This window comes from Heteronotia binoei, chromosome 4, assembly GCF_032191835.1.
Source record: "Heteronotia binoei isolate CCM8104 ecotype False Entrance Well chromosome 4, APGP_CSIRO_Hbin_v1, whole genome shotgun sequence".
Classification (NCBI taxonomy): Eukaryota; Metazoa; Chordata; class Lepidosauria; order Squamata; family Gekkonidae; genus Heteronotia; species Heteronotia binoei.
The window spans coordinates 8,934,709-8,954,879 of NC_083226.1; the positions used below are offsets into that span (position 1 = coordinate 8,934,709).

Below are 20,171 nucleotides of genomic sequence, written 5' to 3' on the forward strand. Positions count from 1 at the left end.
TGCTACTATTCCTAATTTAGTATCTGCAAATTTAATAAGCATTTCCTCTATTCCTTCATCCAAATAATTTATAAATATATTAAACAAAACAGGTCCCAGGACAGATCCTTGAGGCACTTCACTTGTCTCTCCTCTCCAAGGGGATGAGGAACCATTAACAAGCACTCTTTGGGTGCAATCTGTCAACCAGTTACAGATCCACCTAACAGTAATGGGAACTAAACCACATTTTACCAATTTGTCAACAAGAATATTGTGTGGAACCTTATGAAAAGCCTTACTGATAAAGATAAACTACGTCTGCAGCATTCACCTGATCCAGCAAGGTAGCAACTTTCTCAAAAAAAAAGAGAGAAGGTTAGTCTGACATGGCTTTTCCACATTCTTGACTTCCTCCTGATTTTCTTGGCAGTGGAGCAACAAGCATTGGAATTGGTTTGGGCAGGGTTCTTCCGCGTGTCTTCCCACCTTCTGCATTTTCCACAGTTATGGCATCTGTTTATTTTCTTTTGCCTTAAATTATCAGGATTTTGGAGATAATGCCAGAGGAAAGGCTCATGAACTTTGGGATAAGCTATTTTGTGAAATAATACAATTTAGGCATGGTTCCAACATAAATGGGATTTGAACTGGTAGCCTGTTGGCTTTGAAAAAGAAGGAGCTTCGAAACCAGCTGAATTGGAGACTTGATTGCCAATGCCAACATAGCTGCCAATTAGTAGAGTGTTTTATCAACAATGCAGACCATGAATTGACTATCAGCTTATCACTTACTTTGTCAACGTTTTGCTGGAAATCTTGGCTAAGACATTGCCTTATCGCTTTTTGATATCAGAGAGATGCATCTGATAGGTGGAATTGTGGAAGACTTCCAATGATATTTTGTATAACATTTGTATACAGAACTCTTAAGAGACTTTTAGGGAGTTAATTTTCACTAGAAAGATTTTGGACTGTGGATTACTCCTGATTAAGGAGTTTTGTTCACTGGTTGTTTCAGTTTCCCTTATGTAAAGATTCTTGTGAATATAACGAGTGTTTGAAATAGAGTTCAAAGAATAACACTAAACGATAGCGATAATACTATAATTTATTGAGCAATTGTCTGTTGTATCTTTGAATTTATGAACAAAGGTGGTTTGTTACTGGTGTCATAGAATTGTTTAGATTTCTTTTCCCCCTGTTTTGACAGCTGAAAGGGAAACTTGGAGTAAAGAAGGTAGAATTTGAACCTGACAAAATCAGCCTCTACCTGGATCAGGTGAGAATGGTGCTATTTTTTTTTTTGTCAGCTTGACAAGATACAGAGTAGGTGGGAAAGGCAGGCAAGGCGGGTATTCCTCCCAGAGAGCTGTCTGTCTGAGACAGATGGGCACCTTTGCCACTTTATTGTCCGTTGTCCTTTCCTTTTCCTCCATTTTTATGGCAGGGAATCCTAATTTCTCTGTTTCTCTTTTTGGCATTTTGAACATATATGAACATATGAAGCTGCCTTATACTGAATCAGACCCTTGGTCCATCAAAGTCAGTATTGTCTACTCAGACTGGCAGCGGCTCTCCAGGGTCTCAAGCTGAGGTTTTTCATGCCTATTTGCCTGGATCCTTTTTTAGTTGGAGATGCCGAGGATTGAACCTGGGACCTTCAGCTTACCAAGCAGATGCTCTACCACTGAGCCACTGTCCCTCCCCAAAGATTATGAACATATGAAGCTGCCTATACTGAATCAGAAACTGGGTCCATCAAAGTCAGTATCGTCTTCTCAGACTGGCAGCGGCTCTCCAGGGTCTCAAGCTGAGGTTTTTCACACCTATTTGCCTGGACTCTTTTCTGGAGATGCCGGGGATTGAACCTTGGGACCTTCTGCTTCCCAAGCAGATGCTCTACCACTGAGCCACCGTCCCTTTCCTGCCCTTCTGAGCCATGCTCCGCCGTACAATCTGTGCAAAAGGAAATGTTTAATATGGCATGAAATGAAAGCAGAAACTCAACATGAGGAGACAGAAAAGGTGCAAAAGAGTTTCGTTTGCAGATGGGAAAAGTGAACCGTTGCTTCAGAAGGGAAGAGAGGGGCAGTGGGATTCAGCAGCATCCCTTTGGCGGGCAGTGACGTTACTTAGGGGGTGTGACCTTTCCTTGCTCTGTTTCTCTGTAGCTGGATGCCACTGTGCGGAGCTACGATTTCTCTGTGGAGCAGGATGTGGAAGTGACAGGCCTGAAGCCAGCGACAGTGAAGGTCTATGATTATTACCACCCAGGTCAGCATCTCATGAGCAAACAGGGGCCTGGGAGAGAGGCAGCTTGGCCCTAGGTCATGCTCGGGTGGGCCTCCCGCTACCCCCACTGGCTCTCCTGCCGCTCCCAGGTTTCTGTCTCTAACTGGCTGTTCTCCTGCGTGGAGGCCATGGGCCAGAGCGGACAGCTTGGGGATGAGGCAGCTCTAATTCAAAGTTAGGGTTGCCGCCCTCTGACGGCTAGAGATCTCCTGCGGTTACGAGTGAAGGAAACGACCACTTTGAAAGGTGGACTCTGTGGCATTATGCCCCGCTGAAGTCTTTCCCCAAATCCTAGCCTCCTCAGGCTCCACCCCCAAAATCTCCAGGTGCTTCCCACCCTGGAACTGGCAATCCAAGCCCATCGTGAGGCCCCCCCTGTGTTCTTCTGCTTCTCCTAGTTAGTTGATCTAGGGTTGCCAAGTCCAATTCGAGAAATATCTGGGGACTTTGGGGGTGGAGCCAGGAGACTTTGGGGGTGGAGCCGGGAGAAAATAGGGGTGGGGCCAAGATCAAGGCTGTGACAAGCATAATTGAACTCCAAAGGGAGTTCTGGCCATCACATTTAAAGGGACGGCACACCTTTTCAATTCCTTCCTTCCATAGGAAATAATGAAGGATAGGGGCACCTTCTTTGGGGGCTCATAGAATTGGACCCCCTGGTCCAATCTTTTTGAAACTTGGGGGGTATTTTGGGGAGAGGTACTAGACGTTATACTGAAAATTTGGTACCTCTATCCCAAAAAACAGCCCCCCCAGAGCCCCAGATACCCGCAGATCAATTCTCCATGATTTTCTATGGGAATAAATCTCCATAGGGAATAACAGAGTTCCCAGCAGACATTTCCCTCCCCTCTACCTGCTTTCTGACGACCCTGAAGCGGGGGGAGGGCCTCCAAACCCGGGGATCCCCTGCCCCCACCTGGGGATTGGCAACCCTAAGTTGATCTTGTTGCTAGTATTCTTCATAGACGTGTAGCTTGAGTTTATTTCAGGAACTCTTTCTGTGTCGAATGGATCCAGGTGTGCATTTGCCACAGACAAGCCGCCCGTTTTCAGAAAGCAAGAGAGGTGGGTCAGGCTCACTTGCCTAGGCCCAAGCCGGTCCCTCCTCTTCCTCCTCCTCAAGGATCATTTTTGTTTGTTTGCAGTGTGCAATGTGCTTGGCCCACATTAGCTCAGCGGTGCTTACACTGTGTGGAAGTCTGGGGGGAGGGAGGCTGATCGTGTCTTGCTGAAGGCCCCTTCTAGAAGTAGGGTTCCCAAGTCCAATTCAAGAAATATCTGGGGACTTTGGGGGTGGAGCCAGGAGACTTTGGGGGTGGAGCCAGGAGCAAGGTTGTGACAAGCACAATTGAACTCCAAGGGAGTTCTGGCCATCACATTTCAAGGGACTGAACACCTTTTAAATGCCTTCCTTCCATAGGAAATAATGAATGATAGGAGCACTTTCTTTTGGGGCTCATAGAATTCGACCCCCCGGTCCAATCTTTTTGAAACTTGGGAGGTATTTTGGGGAGAGGCACTAGATGCTATGCTGAAAATTTGGTGCCTCTATCTCAAAAAACAGCTCCCCCAGAGCCCCCGATACCCACGGATCAATTCCCCATCATTCCCTATGGGAATCGTTCATGGAGGTGCATGATGGCTCTGGGGGCGGGGCTTCCCCCGCCGGCCAGCTGGCTGGGGGAGGGGGGAAGCCTGTAAAACCGGGGGATCCCCCTCTGGGACCTGGGGATTGGGAAGCCTATCTAGAAGCGATGGTAGAGCCAGAGATTTTCTGGTTCAGGATTGGACCTTAGCTAGCCAGGAGACAAGGAGAGGCAAGTACTTACTGGCTGCGATCACACACGCTACATGAAGCGCTTTCAGTGCACTTTCCGACTGGATTTTGCCAGTTCGCCCAGTAAAATCCAGTTGAAAAATGCACCGAGAGTGGATTGAAAGTGCATTATTTAGTGGACGAGATGATCCCAGCCGCTGCGTTGCGGCAGGAGTCAACATCGTTGCTGCTTTATGATGTCACTTTCTGTGCAGCCTTGAAGTACCAGCGACACTCTGGGGTGATGCTCTAGCACTCATCCTAAAGCCCTCTCTCCCAGGCTCCCCCCTTCCCCAAATGGAGAGCCAGTTTGGTGCAGTGGTGAAGTGTGCGGACTCTTATCTGGGAGAACCGGGTTTGATTCCCCACTCCTCCACTTGCACCTGCTGGAATGGCCTTGGGTCAGCCATAGCTCTGGCAGAGCTGTACTTGAAAGGGCAGACTCTTATCTGGGAGAACTGGGTTTGATTCCCCACTCCTCCACTTGCAGCTGCTGGAATGGCCTTGGGTCAGCCATAGCTCTGGCAGAGCTGTACTTGAAAGGGCAGACTCTTATCTGGGAGAACTGGGTTTGATTCCCCACTCCTCCACTTGCACCTGCTGGAATGGCCTTGGGTCAGCCATAGCTCTGGCAGAGCTGTACTTGAAAGGGCAGACTCTTATCTGGGAGAACTGGGTTTGATTCCCCACTCCTCCACTTGCAGCTGCTGGAATGGCCCTGGGTCAGCCATAGCTCTGGCAGAGCTGTCCTTGAAAGGGCAGACTCTTATCTGGGAGAACTAGGTTTGATTCCCCACTCCTCCACTTGCACCTGCTGGAATGGCCTTGGGTCAGCCATAGCTCTCGCAGAGCTGTCCTTGAAAGGGCAGACTCTTATCTGGGAGAACCAGGTTTGATTCCTCACTCCTCCACTTGCAGCTGCTGGCATGGCCTTGGGTCAGCCAGAGCTCTGGCAGAGGTTGTCCTTGAAAGGGCAGCTGCTGTGAGAGCCCTCTCAGCCCCACCCACCTCACAGGGTGTCTGTTGTGGGGGAGGAAGGGAAAGGAGATTGTAGGCTGCTCTGAGGCGCTGTCCTTGAAAGGGCAGCTGCTGTGAGAGCCCTCTCAGCCCCACCCACCTCACAGGGTGTCTGTTGTGGGGGAGGAAGGGAAAGGAGATTGTAGGCCATTCTGAGACTCTGTCCTTGAAAGGGCAGCTGCTGTGAGAGCTCTCTCAGCCCCACCCACCTCACAGGGTGCCTGTTGTGGGGGAGGAAGGGAAAGGAGATTGTATGCCGCTCTGAGACTCTGTCCTTGAAAGGGCAGCTGCTGTGGGAGCCCTCTCAGCCCCGCCCACCTCACAGGGTGTCTGTTGTGGGGGAGGAAGGGAAAGGAGATTGTGAGCTGCTCTGAGACTCTTCAGAGTGGAGGGCGGGATATAAATCCAATATCATCTTCTTCTTCAAATCAGCAGGAATTTCTCAGCCTGGAGATGGCAACCCTAGATCAGTTCCCTTGGAGGAAAATGGCAGCTTTGGAGGGTGGGCCATATGAAGTTTTACCACGCCGAGGTCCCTCCACTCCCCAGATCCCATCCTCCCCAGACTGTACTCCCAAGCTGGCAGCTCGTCATGATCTTTCTTTTCAAGAAGGAACATTTGACTGATCCTCTGCTTTCACCTTCTGTGAAATCAGCCCGCAAGTGTTACATCCTGATGACCTTTAGGTGGGGCCATCTGTGGTAGTGTAGAGGCTTCCCCTTTACTTGACAGGCCTTTCTTCTCTCTCCCTCTCTCTCCTGCAGAGGACTATGCTGTCGCTGAATACAACGCACCCTGCAGCTCAGGTAGGGATGGGGAGACACAGACTGAAAGAGGGGCAGGGTTTGGGGGAAGGCTCGGATCATGAGCCTCTCCTTTCTGGTCAGTGAATATCTACACACTTCTAGTACAGTCACTGGGATGGTTGGACACACACAACTGGGCATGTATTTTGTTTTTTATCCAAATCCCATCCAATCACACCTTTATTGGCATAAGGAAAAGAGATATACAGAGACGTGTCAACCAAACAACAATCCGATATGTCTGTTCAAAGCATAAAAGGCTAAACTAAGATTAAGATCACAATAAAACCTGCCAGTTTTTAACAATTTCAGCCAAGAATTTGGCAACAGCTTTCGTTATATCGATTATGTTGTCATTTAATAGGAAACGGCATTCAATCCTATTTTCTTGAATGTAGGACGGTAAGGAAAGACTACCTAACTGAACCTTCCGGATACAGTTGGCAGTTCAATAAGATATGCTGGATGGAATCTGGCGAGCTTGACCCGCATAGACAATGTCTCTCGCTAAAGTGGACTTGAAGAAATCTCCGATAGAGAACATTGGAGGGAAATGCATTCATCCTAGCCAGCATAAAAGCTTTCCGATGTTGCGAATTATCTAGTTCAGATAAATATTTGGCCATTTTCCTGGCCCTCTGATCAAGTCCAAGTGAGGTAGGAGAGCAGGTATAAAATTGGACAGGACACAGTTTATGAGATTCTAGATCTAAGATTCTCTGTTTGATAAATTTAAAATTATAAGATTCATCAGATAAAAATAGACCGTCAATTGGAATTCCCATGTGTTTGAACTTCGACATGATTCCATCTTGCCAAGCAGCATTATAAGGGTCTCTTTTTAGGCAGTTGAGCAAGCTAGCTGGTTTCTTATCCATCTTTTGTGTTCAGATTTCCACTTGTCTCAGCCAGTGCCCATGTTGCAGTAAGAACATAAGAGCTCTGCTAGATCTGACCAGTGGTCCATCTAGTCCAACATCCTGTCTCACATAGTAGCCAACCAGTACCTCTGGAGGGCTGGCAACAGGGCAGAGAGGCTGAGGCCTTCATAAGAACATCAGAATAGCCCTGCTGGATCAGACTAGTGAGGCTCCATGTAGTCCAGTGACCTGTCTCACACAGTGGCCAGTCAGTTTCTCTGGAGGGCCAACAACAGGGCAGAGAGGTCAAGGCCTTCCCCTGGAAGAACATCAGAATAGCCCTGCTGGATCAGACCAGTGAGGGTCCATCTAGTCCAACGACCTGTCTCACACAGTGGTCAGTCAGTTCCTCTGGAGGGCCAACAACAGGGCAGAGAGGTCAAGGCCTTCCCGTGGAAGAACCTCAGAAGAGCCTTGCTGGATCAGACCAGTGAGGGTCCATCTAGTCCAGCGACCTGTCTCACACAGTGGCCAGTCAGTTCCTCTGGAGGGCCAACAACACTAAGGCCTTCCCTGATGTTGCCTGCTGCACAGGTATTTAGAGGTTTACTGCCTCTCTGAAGATGGAGTTTCCCTTTAGTCACCATGAGCCAGTGATAGACTTACCTTCCATGAGTCTGTGTAATCCGCTTCTAAAGCCATCTACACCTGAGGCCATCCTCTAGAAGTTAATTCTAAATTTTATTTCCTCACTGTGAGCAGGAGAAGGCTTCTTGAAGTAGGTGCCTCTGATATGGATCTCCGTTCAGTCAGTTGTAGTAAATAGGGAGGCTTTCCCACACCCTGAAAAACATTTGGTGGACATTTTGAGATGGCAAGAAGAAAATTTTGTGACCTGTGAAGGAACGCCAGCTACAGTTCCCCAGCATCCGTGAGGGACCATCACACGGTCACCTTCCACACAGTAGCCTCCAGGCCATCTTGCATGCCTCAGAGATAAGATGAAAACCACCCATAACTCCTCTGTTAGCCCTTTATTGTTTGAAATTTGTATTTCTTTCCACAGAAAGCACAAAAGAAGAGAACCACTGAACTCTTCTCTGTTTGTACTTGAAGTGCCTCCAGTGTGAATAGTAACCCTTCTAAATGAAAAAAAAGTCTCTTCTGTGTTTTTTCTTTCATTCTCGGGGATTGTTTCTTTAGTCATAAAATGGCAGTTGGCCCATAATCTCTGACTTGGGGTCTCTGGCTGTTCCCGGCCTGCTGTGGTCTTCCCCACTCTCCTTCCCTGAGATTTCAATCATGAGGGAAGGATGGTGGAGCAGCCTCCAGCCCCTACTGCCAGCGTCCCATGGAATTTAAAGGGGCCACCAATCAGCCCCTTTAAATAGCACTGAAGGCGGCTCCCACACAATTTCAGTTGCAGGGAAGGAAGGGGGAGGAGGCAGCGGCTGCTGCTCTCAAGCAGCCCCTCTCTCAGCCACTCTGCTACCCCCTCCCCCACAATTGAAATCTCATTGGGGGGGGGGGGGTGAAGCAGCTGCCAGCCTCCCACACTATTTAAAGGGCCCACCGATCAGCTGATTGGTGGCCCCTTTAAATTCCATGGGATGCTGGCGTCTGCTCCACCACTCTTCCCCCACATATGAATCATGGGAGAGGGCAGCAGAGGGAAGAGTGGCCGAGAGAGCAGCCACTTGAGAGCTGCGGCTGCTGCTACTGCTGCCTCCTCCCCCTTCCGCTGGGGGAGGCCTCCGAAAAATTGAGCCCCCCCCCCCCAAGTTTTTAATCCTGGCTACAGCCCTGAATGGCAGAACTGTTGGACTAACACCCCACCCCCCCAAGACAAGGGGAAATCCCATGTCCAGATATTTATGCAAAACTAAGTTGGACTTAAGCCAGCCTCTTTTCTGAGAATGAGAAGCAAATTTCTTCAATCCTACACAAATCCCCATCTCCCCAAGCGAGCCAGTTTGGTGTAGTGGTTAAATGTGCGGATTCTTATCTGGGAGAACCGGCTTTGATTCCCCACTCCTCCACTTGCACCTGCTGGAATGGCCTTGGCTCAGCCATAGCTATTGCAGAGGTTGTCCTTGAAAGGTCAGCTGCTGTGAGAGCTCTGTCAGCCCCACCCACCTCACAGGGTGTCTAGTGTGGGGGGAGAAGATATAGGAGATTGTAAGCTGCTCTGAGTCTCTGATTCCGAGAGAAGGGTGGGGCATAAATCTGCAGTCGTCATCTTCTCTAGAGGCTACTGTTATCAATCATAGAATCATAGAGTTGGAAGGGACCTCTAGGGTCATCTAGTCCAACCCCCTGCACAATTCAGGAAACTCACAAACCCCTCCCCCTAAATCCAGAGGATCTTCATTGCTGTCAGATGGCCATCTAGCCTCTGTTTAAAAACCTCCAAGGAAGGAGAGCCCACCACCTCCCAAGGAGGAAGCCTGTTCCACTGAAGAATCGCTCTAACAGTCAGGAAGTTCTTCCTAATGTTGCGCTGGAAACTCTTTTGATTTAATTTCAACCCGTTGGTTCTGGTCCTGCCTTCTGGGGCCACAGAAAACAATTCCACACCACAGCCATACACAGCATAGCCCCACCTCCATCCAGCACCTGCATCCAGCCTCTGAATTTCCGTGACAAACAATCTGGTCCAAACTGGATTGTCTTTTGATGTCCAAAGTCTGTCAGGATGGTCCAATGTGGAATGGAACGGAATAGCTGATTCTAATGGGATCTATGTGACCAGCACTCTAGGTGACACTCCTGAGCCAGTGAATTTTAGACTTTCTGTCACAGAGCCTGTGGAAGGCAGAGTTTGGGGAAGGGAAGAGCTTCAGTGGGATATAATGCCACAGGGAGGGTGCCACGGCTACTTTAGAAGAAGGTTGGCTCCTAGCTCCTGCCTTGTGCAAGCGCCCATGTACTTTGTGTCCAGCTGCCTCGCTCCTGCTTTCCTGATTGGGGACTTCAGGGTTCTTGATGACTCCCATCTAGAGATGCCAGCTCTGGGTTGAGAAATGCTAGAACATAAGAGAAGCCATGTTGGATCAGGCCAATGGCTCATCCAGTCCAACACTCTGTGTCACAGAAGAACATAAAAGAAGCCATGTTGGAACAGGCCAAGGGCCCATCCAGCCCAACACTCTGTGTCACGTAAGAACATAAGAAAAGCCATGTTGGATCATCAGGCCAATGGCCGCTCCATTCCAACACTCTGTGTCACATAAAAACATAAGAGAAGCCTTGTTGGATCAGGCCAGTGGCCCCTCCAGTCCAATACTCTGTGTCACACAAGAACATAAGAGAAGCCATGTTGGATCAGGCCAATGGCCCATCCAGTCCAATACTCTGAGTCACATAAGAACATAAGAGAAGCCATGTTGGATCAGGCCAGTGGCCCATCCAGTCCAATACTCTGTGTCACACAAGAACATAAGAGAAGCCATGTTGGATCAGGCCAATGGCCCATCCAGTCCAATACTCTGAGTCACATAAGAACATAAGAGAAGCCATGTTGGATCAGGCCAATGGCCCATCCAGTCCAATACTCTGAGTCACATAAGAACATAAGAGAAGCCATGTTGGATCAGGCCAGTGGCCCATCCAGCCCAACACTCTGTGTCACGTAAGAACATAAGAAAAGCCATGTTGGATCATCAGGCCAATGGCCGCTCCAGTCCAACACTCTGTGTCACATAAAAACATAAGAGAAGCCTTGTTGGATCAGGCCAGTGGCCCCTCCAGTCCAATACTCTGTGTCACACAAGAACATAAGAGAAGCCATGTTGGATCAGGCCAATGGCCCATCCAGTCCAATACTCTGAGTCACATAAGAACATAAGAGAAGCCATGTTGGATCAGGCCAGTGGCCCATCCAGTCCAATACTCTGTGTCACACAAGAACATAAGAGAAGCCATGTTGGATCAGGCCAATGGCCCATCCAGTCCAATACTCTGAGTCACATAAGAACATAAGAGAAGCCATGTTGGATCAGGCCAGTGGCCCATCCAGTCCAACACTCTGTGTCACACAAGAACATAAGAGAAGCCATGTTGGATCAGGCCAGTGGCCCATCCAGTCCAACACTCTGTGTCACACAAGAACATAAGAGAAGCCATGTTGGATCAGGCCAGTGGCCCATCCAGTCCAACACTCTGTGTCACATAAGAACATAAGAGAAGCCATGTTGGATCAGGCCAGTGGCCCATCCAGTCCAACACTCTGTGTCACACAAGAACATAAGAGAAGCCCTGTTGGATCAGGCCAGTGGCCCATCCAGCCCAACACTCTGTGTCACATAAGAACATAAGAGAAGCCTTGTTGGATCAGGCCAGTGGCCCCTCCAGTCCAACACTCTGTGTCACACAAGAACATAAGAGAAGCCATGTTGGATCAGGCCAATGGCCCATCCAGTCCAATACTCTGAGTCACATAAGAACATAAGAGAAGCCATGTTGGATCAGGCCAGTGGCCCATCCAGTCCAATACTCTGAGTCACATAAGAACATAAGAGAAGCCATGTTGGATCAGGCCAATGGCCCATCCAGTCCAATACTCTGAGTCACATAAGAACATAAGAGAAGCCATGTTGGATCAGGCCAATGGCCCATCCAGTCCAACACTCTGAGTCACATAAGAACATAAGAGAAGCCATGTTGGATCAGGCCAGTGGCCCATCCAGTCCAACACTCTGTGTCACATAAGAACATAAGAGAAGCCATGTTGGATCAGGCCAGTGGCCCATCCAGTCCAACACTCTGTGTCACATAAGAACATAAGAGAAGCCATGTTGGATCAGGCCAGTGGCCCATCCAGTCCAACACTCTGTGTCACACAAGAACATAAGAGAAGCCATGTTGGATCAGGCCAGTGGCCCATCCAGTCCAACACTCTGTGTCACACAAGAACATAAGAGAAGCCATGTTGGATCAGGCCAGTGGCCCATCCAGTCCAACACTCTGTGTCACATAAGAACATAAGAGAAGCCATGTTGGATCAGGCCAGTGGCCCATCCAGTCCAACACTCTGTGTCACACAAGAACATAAGAGAAGCCATGTTGGAACAGGCCAATGGCCCATCCAGCCCAACACTCTGTGTCACATAAGAACATAAGAGAAGCCTTGTTGGATCAGGCCAGTGGCCCCTCCAGTCCAATACTCTGTGTCACACAAGAACATAAGAGAAGCCATGTTGGATCAGGCCAATGGCCCATCCAGTCCAATACTCTGAGTCACATAAGAACATAAGAGAAGCCATGTTGGATCAGGCCAATGGCCCATCCAGTCCAATACTCTGAGTCACATAAGAACATAAGAGAAGCCATGTTGGATCAGGCCAGTGGCCCATCCAGTCCAACACTCTGTGTCACACAAGAACATAAGAGAAGCCATGTTGGATCAGGCCAATGGCCCATCCAGTCCAATACTCTGAGTCACATAAGAACATAAGAGAAGCTATGTTGGATCAGGCCAGTGGCCCATCCAGTCCAACACTCTGTGTCACACAAGAACATAAGAGAAGCCATGTTGGATCAGGCCAATGGCCCATCCAGTCCAATACTCTGAGTCACATAAGAACATAAGAGAAGCCATGTTGGATCAGGCCAATGGCCCATCCAGTCCAATACTCTGAGTCACATAAGAACATAAGAGAAGCCATGTTGGATCAGGCCAGTGGCCCATCCAGTCCAACACTCTGTGTCACACAAGAACATAAGAGAAGCCATGTTGGATCAGGCCAATGGCCCATCCAGTCCAATACTCTGAGTCACATAAGAACATAAGAGAAGCCATGTTGGATCAGGCCAGTGGCCCATCCAGTCCAACACTCTGAGTCACATAAGAACATAAGAGAAGCCATGTTGGATCAGGCCAGTGGCCCGTCCGGTCCAACACTCTGTGTCACACAGTGGCCAATATATGTGTTTGTGTATACACTCACACACACACATATATATACTGTGGCTAATAGCCACTGATGGACCTCTGCTCCATATTTTCATCCAATCTCCTCTTGAAGCTGGCTATGCTTGTAGCTGCCACCACCTCCTGTGGCAGTGAATTCCACATGTTAATCACCCTTTGGGTGAAGAAGTACTTCCTTTTATCCATTTTAACCTGACTGCTCAGCAATTTCATTGAATGCCCACGAGTTCTTGTATTGTGAGAAAGGGAGAAAAGGACTTCTTTCTCTACTTTCTCCATCCCATGCATAATCTTGTCAACCTCTATCACGTCACCCCGCAGTCGACGTTTCTCCAAGCTGAAGAGCCCCAAGCGTTTTAACCTTTCTTCATAGGGAAAGTGTTCCAAACCGTTAATCATTCTATTTGCCCTTTTCTGGACTTTTCCCTAGAGATTTGGGTGTGGAATCTGGGGATAGTGGGGTTTGGGGAGGAACCTCAATGGATTATTATGTCATAGAAAGAAGATATTTCCTTTTTTCCTTTTCAGAGCTCCTCTGAGCAATAGATCTTGAGTAATGACTAGAAGAATACTAGTTCAGTTTCTAAAGTTAGATAAATAGATAGTGACATTTATTGTATAGCCATTGGCCATTGTGAGTTAAAATAGCTTACAAATTTGAACAAATAGCATACTGGATGGGTAGCAGTGTGTGAGCAAGATCTTGGGGATACAGGTAGACTGTAAATTAAATATGAGCAGCTAGAGTGATCAGTGGCAAAAAAAAAAGGCTAACGTGATCTTGGGATGTATCAACAATCATAACTTCCAAATAAATGGTTGATGCTTGTCTCTGTCGAATGGACCTCAGTGACAAGCATCGATATTTTGCAATAATCAAGCGTTTGTTCTTTAATCAAAAAGGTGTTTTATTGTAAAACTCCATAGCTCGCTCCAAGGACGGATTCCTTGGAAGTAATGGCATACGTAGTATTGAATAGTACCTTACAGGCAAACTTCAGAAGGCAGGGTTATCGATAACTTCAAAAGAATAACATAAAGATGCAAATTGAGTTGAGGGTTCAAAGGCTACTCTCTAAAGAGCCAGTTTGGTGTAGTGGTTAAGTGTGCGAACTCTTATCTGGGAGAACCGGGTTTGATTCCCCACTCCTCCACTTGCACCTGCTAGCATGGCCTTGGGTCAACCATAGCTCTGGCAGAGGTTGTCCTTGAAAGGGCAGCTGCTGTGAGAGTCCTCTCCAGCCCCACCCACCTCACAGGGGGTCTGTTGTGGGGGAGGAAGGTAAAGGAGATTGTGAGCCGCTCTGAGACTCTTTGGAGTGGAGGGCGGAATATAAATCAAATATCTTCTTCTAGTATTTCTTTTATGGCTAAGGAATGTTAGCTAATGACCGCATCTCCATTTCTCACACATTCTCTGCGAGCTGATAAGGCATGGCTGTGTGAATCCGGGGGGAGAGGCACTCTACGTTAATACAAGGTTACTCTAAAACATCCTGAGTCCAGATGGATTTATTATATGTTCAAAGGGGGGGAAGAAGAAAAAGGGGGGGGGGGGGAAGAAAAGGGGAAAAGACAAAGGTGATACTCTGCTGTAAATCTGGCCTGTTTACTAGGTACGAATAAAACCAGCATTTAGAAATAGCATGCTTGGCACTGAGAACTGGTGCCTGCTGAGTATGCTAACCTGGGAACCAAAAGCCAAAGGGAGACATTGCACTGGAGCGATATTGCCACTTGGAGTAGACTAGGGTGGGGTGGGGGACAAGCTTGAAAAACCAGGCAGCGACATCTGCTTTCTGTGCCTCAGTTGCCACTCCATTATTTTTCTTTTTTAAAAATGGCGTTAAACGGACAACCAGGGAAAGTCTGGCCTTTATGGGTGTGGGTGGAGCAAGCGGCCCTGCTTCTGGTCCCAGGAACAGCACTCCCAGCCACAAGCACTGCCCAGTGCCATGGGAGATGAGGGGTCATGAGCAGACAGGGGAAGGAAGCAAAGGCAAATGTGGGGTACATGGGTGGGGGCACAAAGGATGGTGTGAGGGAGGTCCCAGTGGTGGGCAGAAGGGCTGGGCACTTTGCCAAAGACCTGCAAAACCTGAAACCTGGTCCCTAGGGTTACCAATGTAACCATGGGGCCTGCAGGTCTCCTAGAATTATAGTTGGGGTGCATGACCTATGCATCCCCCATTAGAGGAGTGAATGTTTCCTTCTAGGTCTTTGTATCCTGAGAGTGGAAGACCTGTAAGGGGTTTGAGAGGATAAGGGGTTAGTAAACCTATCGACCTTGGATGCTTCCTTTTTGTGCAAGGTGCCCTTTCAGCGGAGTCTTTATCATCAAATGTCCTTCCGAGAGTGCTATAGTTGTACAGTTCTGTGGCCACAGTGATTCATCTTCTTGTTGTTCTGTCTTCTGAGAGAAGCCCACCAACTTACATCCTTACACCCTCTCACCGTTTCCCGTTGGCTGAAACCCCACCTCCACCACCTTGTGAAGTCAGGCCATTTGGAAAAACTGAACCTTGCCTTCTGCCTCCTTTTCCCCCTTTTGGATCGGGTAGCGGTGTGTGCGTAAGTGCTTAATTGCCCCCGGCATCATCAAGTGGCCAAGTCATTCTGGATCCGGGGTCCCTGAGGGAGTTGTCTTTGAGCAACAACCTCTCTCTCGTTTCTGCATCAGAGTTGCTGTTGGAGAGCATTCCATCATTGACAAAAGGGCAAAGGGTTGCCATGAGGGTTCTGCATTATGAACATATATGAACATATGAAGCTGCCTTCTACTGAATCAGACCCTGGGTCCATCAAAGTCAGTATTGTCTTCTCAGACTGGCAGCGGCTCTCCAGGGTCTCAAGCTGAGGTTTTTTGCACCTATTTGCCTGGACCATTTTTTGGAGATGCCGGAGAGTGAACCTGGGACCTTCTGCTTCCCAAGCAGATGCTCTGCCACTGAGCCACTGTCCCGTCCCCATTGTTCCAAATAGTTCACTGAATTCAGGAGGACTCTGGCTGCACTGCAGTTTGTACTAAACTTGCTTTACTACAATCTTTCCTGGAAGACTGTACAAAACAAAACAAAAAAGTTTGAGAAGGGATGGATTGTCAAGTCCTGCAGGGTCCCCAGCTACCAACACAGTCCTTTGTAGATGAAAGATTTTATTGAAATACTGAGACACTTCAGGCAAAATGCTTCTTGCAAAAACTGGTGTTGGTGGGCAGATGCCCCTACATATATGTTAACCGGTTTTAGGAGCTATGCCCTTATCCAAATAACAATGACCAGGCTGGAGACCTTCTTGTTCAGAGAAAACAGCTTTATTTTCGCTTCTGCAGATAGCGGAGAGAGGGCAAACCAAACAAAACGCCCTCTCTGCCTGGTTTGGCCAAGCCCCTTGCCGTTTATAAGATTCCCGACGTCATTTCCCTGTCTTGCTCTGTGGCAGTTTGCCATTGGTTCAGAGCTCACAATCTAAGCTAAGCCGGCCATTGGACAAGGGCCTTAGCCATATAAGGTAAGTCTTAAAAGTTACAACATTTTCATCCCAGTAACAACTTCCCAGCAACAGAAATTATGCGCATGCCCCTTTAATTTAGCACATAATTCTAGAACTTTTACCTCAGCAATTTACACTGACATATTCTTCATGCTAAATGCCATAGAATGTGACAGTTTTTAGTTTGCTCAGAAGAACTTTACCAGAAAAAAAATGTTATCTGATGTCGACTAGAGAAACAATGTTGTGCAGAAGGGAGGGGGGTTAACTCTAAGCCTTAAAGATAGGAGTTTGCTGAAAGAATGCAGTAGGAAATGGCACAACCATGTCAGAAAGCTAGCACACAGAAGTTTAACTGCTAAAAGTTGGGGAAGGTGGGGGCCTCCTGACTTTTATACCCCTTTTCCTTACATTGAATGAATGAACATTATCCATTTATTCTAACATATACCTTGGGTTAACTGTTAAAAGATTCAAGCAAAAGGCACCAAAGCAAATGCTCCCAGTCTCCCCCCCCCCCACAGTCCATTGTTTCAATCCCCTTAGGCAGGTGCAAGCAGCTCCTGAGAACCAGACTTCCGACCTAGGCCCGTCTGGCGCTCAGGGAGATGATACATGTGGACGTCACAAAGAAGATATTGGATTTATAGATACTGGATTTATATCCTGCCCTCCACTCCGAAGAGTCTCAGAGCTGCTCACAATCTCCTTTCCCTTCCTCCCCCACAACAGACACCCTGTGAGGTGGGTGGGGCTGAGAGGGCTCTCACAGCAGCTGCCCTTTCAAGGACAGAGTCTCAGAGCGGCTCACAATCTCCTCTCCCTTCCTCCCCCACAACAGACACCCTGTAAGGTGGGTGGGGCTGAGAGGGCTCTCACAGCAGCTGCCCTTTCAAGGACGGAGTCTCAGAGCTGCTCACAATCTCCTTTCCCTTCCTCCCCCACAACAGACACCCTGTGAGGTGGGTGAGGCTGAGAGGGCTCTCACAGCAGCTGCCCTTTCAAGGACAGAGTCTCAGAGCGGCCTACAATCTCCTTTCCCTTCCTCCCCCACAACAGACACCCTGTGAGGTGGGTGGGGCTGAGAGGGCTCTCACGGCAGCTGCCCTTTCAAGGACAGAGTCTCAGAGCTGCTCACAATCTCCTTTCCCTTCCTCCCCCACAACAGACACCCTGTGAGGTGGGTGGGGCTGGAGAGGGCTCTCCCATCAGCTGCCCTTCCAAGGACAGAGTCTCAGAGCAGCCTACAATCTCCTTTACCTTCCTCCCCCACAACAGACACCCTGTGAGGTGGGTGGGGCTGAGAGGGCTCTCACGGCAGCTGCCCTTTCAAGGACAGAGTCTCAGAGCTGCTCACAATCTCCTTTCCCTTCCTCCCCCACAACAGACACCCTGTGAGGTGGGTGGGGCTGGAGAGGGCTCTCCCATCAGCTGCCCTTCCAAGGACAGAGTCTCAGAGCAGCCTACAATCTCCTTTACCTTCCTCCCCCACAACAGACACCCTGTGAGGTGGGTGGGGCTGGAGAGGGCTCTCCCAGCAGCTGCCCTTCCAAGGACAGTCTCAGAGCGGCTCACAATCTCCTTTACCTTCCTCCCCCACAACAGACACCCTGTGGGGCTGGAGATGGTGGGGCTGGAGAGGGCTCTCACAGCAGCTGCCCTTTCAAGGACAACCTCTGCCAGAGCTATGGCTGACCCAAGGCCATGCTAGCTGGTGCAAGTGGAGGAGTGGGGAATCAAACCCGGTTCTCCCAGATAAGAGTCCGCACACTTAACCACTACACCAAACTGGCTCTCCAAACAAAGATACGGGGCAAGCGAGAGCAAAGGCCCAAGCAAGGGGCAAGACTGTAAAAGAAAACATTACGGCAAACGGCACTCTTGACATGGATTTCCCCTCATTTCCAAGCTTCATGAGACAAAGACAATTTAGAGCTATAACTGACTGATTTAGTTTGTATTTATTGGCAGTCCTAATTTGGAGATTTTAAAGTGTGTTCCTTTATGTGTTTCTTATAACCATTTTGTTTATATTGTAAGCTGCCTGGAATTCTGCAAGGTAGAAAGGCAGCTAGTAAAATGTTCCAAATGAATCCATAAATAAAACACATGGCGCAGTTGCTCCAGCCACTTGGCTGGCTTTAAGAACTCTGTTTTTTGTAGCAAAAGCAAAAATTTCAGAAATTTTGCAATTATGGAAGAAAAAAACTCATTTCCAAAATTACAATCATCGTAATTTAGCAACTAAAACAGTCTTCTGAAATACTGATGAAATGTAAAACTGGGGCTGATTACAGACCGGCACTTTGGGTCGACTCAGAGATGCCTCTGAAGTTGGCCCCCCAAAATCTGTACAGACAGCAACATCTGCCAGCCGTCCTCACCCTGTCCTCCAGGCGCCTGAGACCGGCTCGAAAAGCTACCACTTCCAAAGTGGTAGCAAATATTTGAGCCGGCTGTCAGTCGCCGCCTCGCTGTCTGGACGGGGAAGGGCACAAGTGAGGTGACTTGGCCAAGCCAGCCCAAGCAGTTCCCAGGGTTTTTTTTTTTACTGAAACCATTCAGAGTGCTGGAGCGCTTGTGCACATGAGTGCTTGCCCCCAATGGGAAGAAAAGGGAATCCAGCTTCTAGGGCACCTTCCCATGTGGTGGGGCAGACGGGATGGGGCTGTGTCACCGGGGACTGTCCGGAGGCTCTGGGCTTTTGAGCCTTCTGGATATGGAATGCCTCCAAGCCGCCCCAGAATGCCTGTCTGTTCTCAGCCAAGATGTTACATTTTATTCAAAAGTGTATAAATATACTAAAATACAAGATATGAAGTTGTGAAACGTGAGGTATCAAACTGTATTTTAATGTTTGTCAGGTAGGAAAATAAGCTGAAAATAATCTCATTCTTTAGACAAATTCTTGGTATGCCAAAATGTGTGTCCTACTTTGCTCTCTGCTCTGAAGTGGGTCAGTCTTTGGTGGAGACAAAAGCCTGGATTGCAGTGTTTAAATTCTGGCTCAAAATTCACTTTAGAACAGATCCTAACAGCCTTCTTGATTGTATGAAAAGAGACCCATATATTTCATCCTGGTCAGCAGTTCTTATGTCCAAACTTAACCAGTTGGGATTAGAGGTTGATGATTTTTTTACTTCTGATGAGTCATATATCTTCAGCTGTATTAAATTGAGACTGTTGGAGTTGGAGGAAACGAAACTACGTCCAACAGACCCTTATATTTGCTCCCCAGCTTCCTTAGGTCTTTATGCTTTCTGCAGCAAAATGCCCCATTATCTATCAGACTTCACCATTCCAAGTCATCGCAGGGCATTTATGCTGGCTGGACTAAATGCGTTTCCCTCCAAAGTTTTACAAGGGAGATATCGAGTCCCTTTAAGTGACAGACTGTTCCTGTGGAGCGAATCTTCCCGACTCAATTCAGCATATATTGCTTGATTGTTCCTTTTAGCATAATCTCCGTAAAGATTTATTTTGCAAGCTTTCTTTGGACATATGGACATATAAAGCTGCCTTATATTGAATCAGACCCTTGGTCCATCAAAGTCAGTATTGTCTTCTCAGACTGGCAGCGGCTCTCCAGGGTCTCAAGCTGAGAATTTTCACGCCTACTTGCCTGGACCCTTTTTGGAGATGCCAGGGATTGAACCTGGGACCTTCTGCTTCCCAAGCAGATGCTCTACCACTGAGCCACCGTCCCTCCCCAGATTTTTCTCCCCAGATTTGTCTGTTCTGCCACCCTGTTATTATTTATTGAACGATACTGAGGGGGAGGTTCGCGAGGCGGTGGCAAAATTTTTGGCTGACGTCCTTAAATTTAAATCTGGCCATGTGTGGATGCATCTGTAAGCTCGGTTTCGTTTTGATTTTATCTCCAATGTTTACATTTTTATATTCTGTGTATTTTTATTCACGATTGTTCTGCCATTAAAGGTACGGTATTGAAAATAAAAAGCCATCAATG

At 48.1% G+C, this 20,171-nt stretch overlaps 1 protein-coding gene across 1 annotated transcript in view; it reads left to right on the top strand.

The window, feature by feature from the left end:
- LOC132570269 (alpha-2-macroglobulin-like protein 1) overlaps nt 1–7,935 on the top strand; it is a 104,448-nt gene extending 96,513 nt beyond the window's left edge. Inside the window, exons 33-36 of the mRNA XM_060236755.1 lie at nt 1,193–1,261; nt 2,154–2,256; nt 5,876–5,917; nt 7,844–7,935. Coding sequence (XP_060092738.1) covers nt 1,193–1,261; nt 2,154–2,256; nt 5,876–5,917; nt 7,844–7,869 — 240 coding nt within the window. The 3' untranslated portion in view covers nt 7,870–7,935. The remainder of the gene's footprint in view (nt 1–1,192; nt 1,262–2,153; nt 2,257–5,875; nt 5,918–7,843) is intronic.
- The last annotated feature ends 12,236 nt before the right edge of the window (nt 7,936–20,171 follow it).